The 5,542-nt window shown below is 33.2% G+C and overlaps 1 protein-coding gene across 1 annotated transcript; it reads right to left on the bottom strand.

Annotated features, from left to right (window-relative positions):
* Positions 1–1,015: 1,015 nt before the first annotated feature.
* LOC142622405 (eukaryotic translation initiation factor 5A-2-like) lies at positions 1,016–3,510 on the bottom strand. Its single transcript, XM_075795867.1, has 5 exons — positions 3,136–3,510; positions 2,458–2,580; positions 2,303–2,359; positions 1,576–1,650; positions 1,016–1,423 (listed from the first exon to the last, which is right to left on the bottom strand). Exons 1-5 carry the CDS (start codon positions 3,259–3,261, stop codon positions 1,319–1,321), a joined length of 486 nt encoding a protein of 161 aa, XP_075651982.1. The 5' UTR covers positions 3,262–3,510; the 3' UTR covers positions 1,016–1,318.
* Positions 3,511–5,542: the final 2,032 nt, after the last annotated feature.

Raw genomic sequence — 5,542 nt, 5'->3', positions numbered from 1 at the left:
AATACAATTATATTTGGCAATTCACTGCATATGCTTGCCACCAATTTCAGAAAGACTGGGAGTCTAATTTCTTTGTCCTGATGAATTTGGAAATCAGAAATTCTAATTGGCATGTCAAAATATAGCACCTACAAGGACCATGATAAGCTCTAACTCTACCAATAAAAACGGATTGAATCAACCAGTTGTCCAGAGAGATATTGCAAGAATTTTAATTACTTTGTCCACCTTGTTAAGCTTGAGCAAATTTTAAGAGACACCTATTCACCTTAATTATATGCTTGGATGGTTTCAAAATTTTGCTTTAGTATAAGCCTGCCTGAACATACACCCTTAAGCCTAATCAATCTTCAAAAGACTGGTATATGAAAAAGGCTTAAATAACAAAGAAATTGACATAGATAAACCTTTATGCAGATCATAGCAATCTTCAGTGACGCATTCTTGGCTTTTCCAGGCTTTGGTATACAATTCTTTGGTTCTACTGAAGAATTTTTAATTATCATCCTCACTTATTGTAACCGTATGAATTCGCATACCAAACTTTCTCACTTATTGTACGAATTCACATACCAAACTTTGAAAGGATTTTGGAAAAAGTTAATGGACGGGGGTTTATGAACCATTTTTAAAAGCTTTTTATAAGAAAAAAAAAAACTAATTTTTTAAAATGGCATTAAAACTTTCCTAAACTAATTTAACAAATACCCCAAAAGCACCGTTAACTGAAATTGTCAATTTGTTGTCATCGACAAGGACATGCAAGCCAAAAAATTAAAATTTCCAACTCCAGCTTTAGCAAAATTCATTGGATTACTTGTATTAATCCATGAAAACATCAACTGTCACTCCCCAAAAACTAAAATTTGCATGCGTGATGATGTCACTGAAGCCAAGCACAGCAGACGGAACTGGTCATAGCTGCCACTAAAGGTGGGAGTATGGCAAAGCTAAGCAAAACAAAAACATGCATTTCCACGTAAAAAGACATATTACAGGCCTTAACTTGACAAACTTAAACAGAAATAAGATTTTGACACCATAATTATTACTCATATTTATATGGATTCCATCCTGCTGTAAACTTAAGCACCATTGATTGAGGGATCAGCAGCCTCAGATTTTCTTTCTATTTCAACAATCATGAGGCTGACAAGATTTTAAAGCACAGGCCTAAATTCTAACTTATAATATGCTAAATGCGATCTTATAAAATTTATTTCACACATACAGCAGATAAAATCCCCATATGTTTCATTAAAAAAAAAGTTTTCATTTTCCATCAGCTATAGCTATAGCTACTGCTACAGCATCATGTTCAATTTTTGGGGCCGATGTCCTTGAGGGCACAGATCTGCTCCTCTCCCATTGCAGACATGACAGTCACCACAAGGTCCTTTCCATCAGCAAAACCATCTTTAATCTACACAGAGGAAAGCAAAGACAAAAAATTTAGTCTATACAGACAAATGAATAAAGAATATATCAGAGACAGAGTGGTCTCCAAAGATTTTGATGCATAAGCAAATTTGCACGGACCACATGGTTAATGAAAAAACATTCTCAATGACATACCTGGCTAAGCAGACTGTCATCAGTGGGAAGCCTCAGATCATCCTTGGTGTTTCCATTCTCAGTTAGAAGACTCACCTACATGACACCCAACTTAAATTGGTTGATATCACAAAATACAATCAGCAAGAGCACTACATCTTTCATTGCAAACTAAGATAATATTTAATCAGTTCAAGAACAACAAAAAACAAGTAGCCATTGGTCTCTCTCATCTTCCATTGCAAACTAAAAGAACATTAGCTGAGAACACCATAAATCAAGTAGCCATGCAAACAGAGAAACAAAGCTAAAACTAAGTTTTTCTTAAGTACATACATTGAAACTCTCCATATAAAACACAGAATTCTCTTCTTAATGGCCTTTTTTTTTTAGTTGAGTGCCTTATGGAAAGGGAAATGGAAATGAAGCACTGTTTAGTTTGTATTATCAACCAAGCCAAAACTTGTTTTTTGATAATTTGATAGTTGGGGGAGGTGGGATTTGAATCCTAGACATCTCATTGGGAAGCACTAGGATGTTGTAATTGAGCTAGACGGCTCTTAGCATCACCCAAGCCAAAATTGAAAACTCAGGTGGAAGAATCTCAATTTAAAAAGCATAGTCTTGTCTGCATACACACGATCCATTCCCTCTATAATCATTATTATCAATCGATGGTCTATTAATAAACACAGGACAGCATTGCCTGAAACCAAAAATTGGTAATAACTAATAAAAGAAAACTTACAAAACCATCTTCAGAGATATCAATCAACTGGTAGTCAGTACGATTAACATGAGGAACCTGCAAAAACAAATAATGAATCAAAAGGACCAACAACCCAATGTGCTTCAGCACAAAAGAACGCCAACATATCAAGCAAAATTAGAAATAGGCTTTACATCACAGTTGTGGGATGAAGGAACAATATCTTCAAGCTTCTTCCCATTAAATATGTCGATTCCAACAAAGTGACACTTTGCATGTCCATGCTTTCCTGTTTTTGAAGTGGAAACTTCAACAACCTGAAAAACCCCAGAGGCTTATAATTGGTGATATACTTTAAACGTCTATATCCTAAAAGTAGACATGAACCATCACACATGTGCACATGCAAACCTTTCATCTTCAAGATTTATTCACAATTACCCAATCTCTGACATGGAGTAGAGCTTAGCCATCTCCACTAAGCTTTAAAAATGATCACTTAAACAGAAACCCATATGCAATCCCTACTTAATATGCTATTATATTACCAACTTTTCTACTCATAATTTTCAATAGGGCAAAAAAAAATCAAGTTTTTAATAGGTAGCCCACATGATGACAACTTCAATCAACCAAAAATCACAGCTTCTATTAACAAAACAAATAATCACATGAACCCAGATAAAAAAAATTCACAAAATTAAAGCCAAAACAAAAGAAAAAACCTGAAAAAACAAAAACCCAACAACTGGTAAAGCACCAATAACAATAAGAACTAAAATTAACCCATCAAAGATTTGGAAAAATAACATAAACCCAGATAAGAATTCATAAAATTAAATCCAAAAACAAGAAAAAAAAGATAGACAAACCTTGCAAGGCCTGCTCTTGATGACAATATAGCCATTCTTGCGAATGGTACCAGCCTGCTGAGGGTAAGTCTTTGAGGCTCCAGCGTCAGCCTTGGACTCAAAGTGGTGCTCCTCACTGTCCGACATTTTCTAACAACCAAGCTTGCTTCTCTCCTGTCTCTGTCTCTCTCTTTCTCTTTCTTTTGTCTCGAGCTTTGTTTGCTTCTGAGAAATGAGAAATGAGATGTGATGAGAATTGAGAAGAGGCAGACATTTGGAGGGGTCCGGGTCTGGCTCTTTTATTCCAAAACTCTCAGAGCATTTCCAATAGATTCTCCGTCTCCAATATCTTTTTTTTTTTTTTTTAAGCAAAAGCAAAACTGTTCACCCCTTGACAGATTCTCCATCTCCATTTTTTAGATTAGATATGCTATAGTGTTTTTCTATAAATAAAGAACACGTAACTTTTACTATTCATATTTCAAATATTTTTTTTATTATAATAATCAGGTAATGAGTAAAAAATTATTGAAAGACGTGTAATTATTAAACAAAATAAATATTAAATAAAAAATGAATGAAGAAATAATATTTAAATGAGTTAAAGTAAATGGTAAAAGATCTGTTGAAAAGTATATTTGAAAAAATAGTTAAGTAAAAGTTAAATATCACTGTTTATTGTCTAATCAGTATAAAAATTTAGATAAGCTGTTGCTCTTAAGTATTGTATTCTCATATTCTTAAATCTGGTTAATTTAAGCTAAAGATATTGGCCGTTGGATCAATGTGTCACAGTTTAGCTCATCCACGGAATCATATACCATATCCTCTCTCACTACACAAGTAGTGCACAATTTGCATTTGCAATTTTTCCCTTCCACTTTGGATTTTTATTTTTATTTTTAAATTATAAATAATATTTTTTTATTAAAAAAATTAAAGTTGTATTGTTTTAAAATTGATTTGGAAAATATTCTGTTTTTTCTTTTTTTAAATTTTTAGTGCTTACAATGAAATAGTTTGCTAGAGCATTCACATTCAATGCTTTAAAAGTACCAAAAATGTAAAATAAATGTCCAAACACACAAGATTCACACCAAAACCACCCACAAGGGGTAAATATTTTTTGCATGCCGACAGGGTGACATGTAATTATACATGTCCACTTTAGCTCATATTAATCTTTTTTTCTTTCCTTTTTTTTATTCACTCTCTGTTCTCCTTTTCTCTCTCTTCTTCTTTTAGATTATTTTAATATGGTGTATTTGTAAAATAGAGTATGAGATGTTGAGTGCATTGTTAAGTAATAATGTAAAATAATAGTAATAAATTTTTTGGTTTTTTTTTTTTTGCTACTTTGGTTAAGATAGCATTAATGACCTGGACATTTTTGGAAAATTATAAAATTTTCAGCCTCTCCGCATGAAGTTTTTATTTCTCATAATTTGAAATTAATAAAACACTTTCTTCAGTTATCAGTTCTCAGGGCTTTGTTTCGAGCAACCATTTACTGAATGCCTTCCTCGCTAGCACACCTCCGGTTCACTGGTGACTTAGTTTCAGGTTCGTTCAAGGCACTTGCCTTCATCCATTGTTTAGGCTAATCACAAGGTAAATTCTTAATTTTTGTTGCTCTCTTTATTGCAGGTGTTTGTGGCTTTGTGCATTTTGTCCTCCACTCATGTTGATACCTCGTGTAAGGTTGGCGTAATGTAATACCCTCCTATTATGGGATGTTGTATAAGACCACAGCAACCCTCCATTGCTATCTGCTATAATTCTTCAACACCACATTCACTAAAGAGACTCTACATTTATGTAAAATTCAACTCCTTTTACCTGAGGTGTCGATTGTAACATATCAAACATGAGGACAACAGTATGTAATTGTCATGTGATTGACTGTCCAATTGCAGAATAGGTTATTAACGATTTAGAGCCATTTACAAACCTATCTAAAACAATGAAAATTTACAAGTTGTTATTAGTGACATACAAAAAAAAAAAGAAAAAAAAAAGGACAATTTTATGAATGTTGGAAATTGAGATAATGCTAGCTGGATTTTATTGCCATACATTTAATGTGCTAGCTAGACTTTACTGTAAAACACTTCCCAATTTTAGCCTTCTATTATGCAGACTTCATCGGTAAACTTCAACCCTAGGGTCCATTTGGGAGTTCATAAGAGAAGAGAATGAAATAGAATGGAATGATCATAAGGGAATGGAATGGAATGGAATGTATTTAAGTAAGAGAAAGGAATGGAAAAGAATGGAATGGAATGGAATTAAGTAACCTTGATTGGATGTTTTAAAATAAAGGAATGAAAATGAATGGAATGTAAGTAATCTTGTTTGGGAGTAACATGGAGAGAATGGAATGGAATCATTTTATGACAATATTACTATTAGACCCCTATTTTAAAAT

Source organism: Castanea sativa, chromosome 1 (assembly GCF_040712315.1).
Source record: "Castanea sativa cultivar Marrone di Chiusa Pesio chromosome 1, ASM4071231v1".
NCBI lineage: Eukaryota > Viridiplantae > Streptophyta > Magnoliopsida > Fagales > Fagaceae > Castanea > Castanea sativa.
This window is presented reverse-complemented; position numbering and strand designations above follow the sequence as displayed.

Excerpts from the sequence above, each read along its gene's own strand:
- LOC142622405 (XM_075795867.1), bottom strand. The coding sequence starts at position 3,261 with ATGTCGGACAGTGAGGAGCACCACTTTGAGTCCAAGGCTGACGCTGGA. Across the intron at positions 2,581-3,135 it reads TCAAGAGCAGGCCTTGCAAG|GTTGTTGAAGTTTCCACTTC; the intron begins GTTTGTCTATCT and ends GGGGTTTTTCAG. Across the intron at positions 1,651-2,302 it reads ATATCTCTGAAGATGGTTTT|GTGAGTCTTCTAACTGAGAA; the intron begins GTAAGTTTTCTT and ends GGTGTCATGTAG.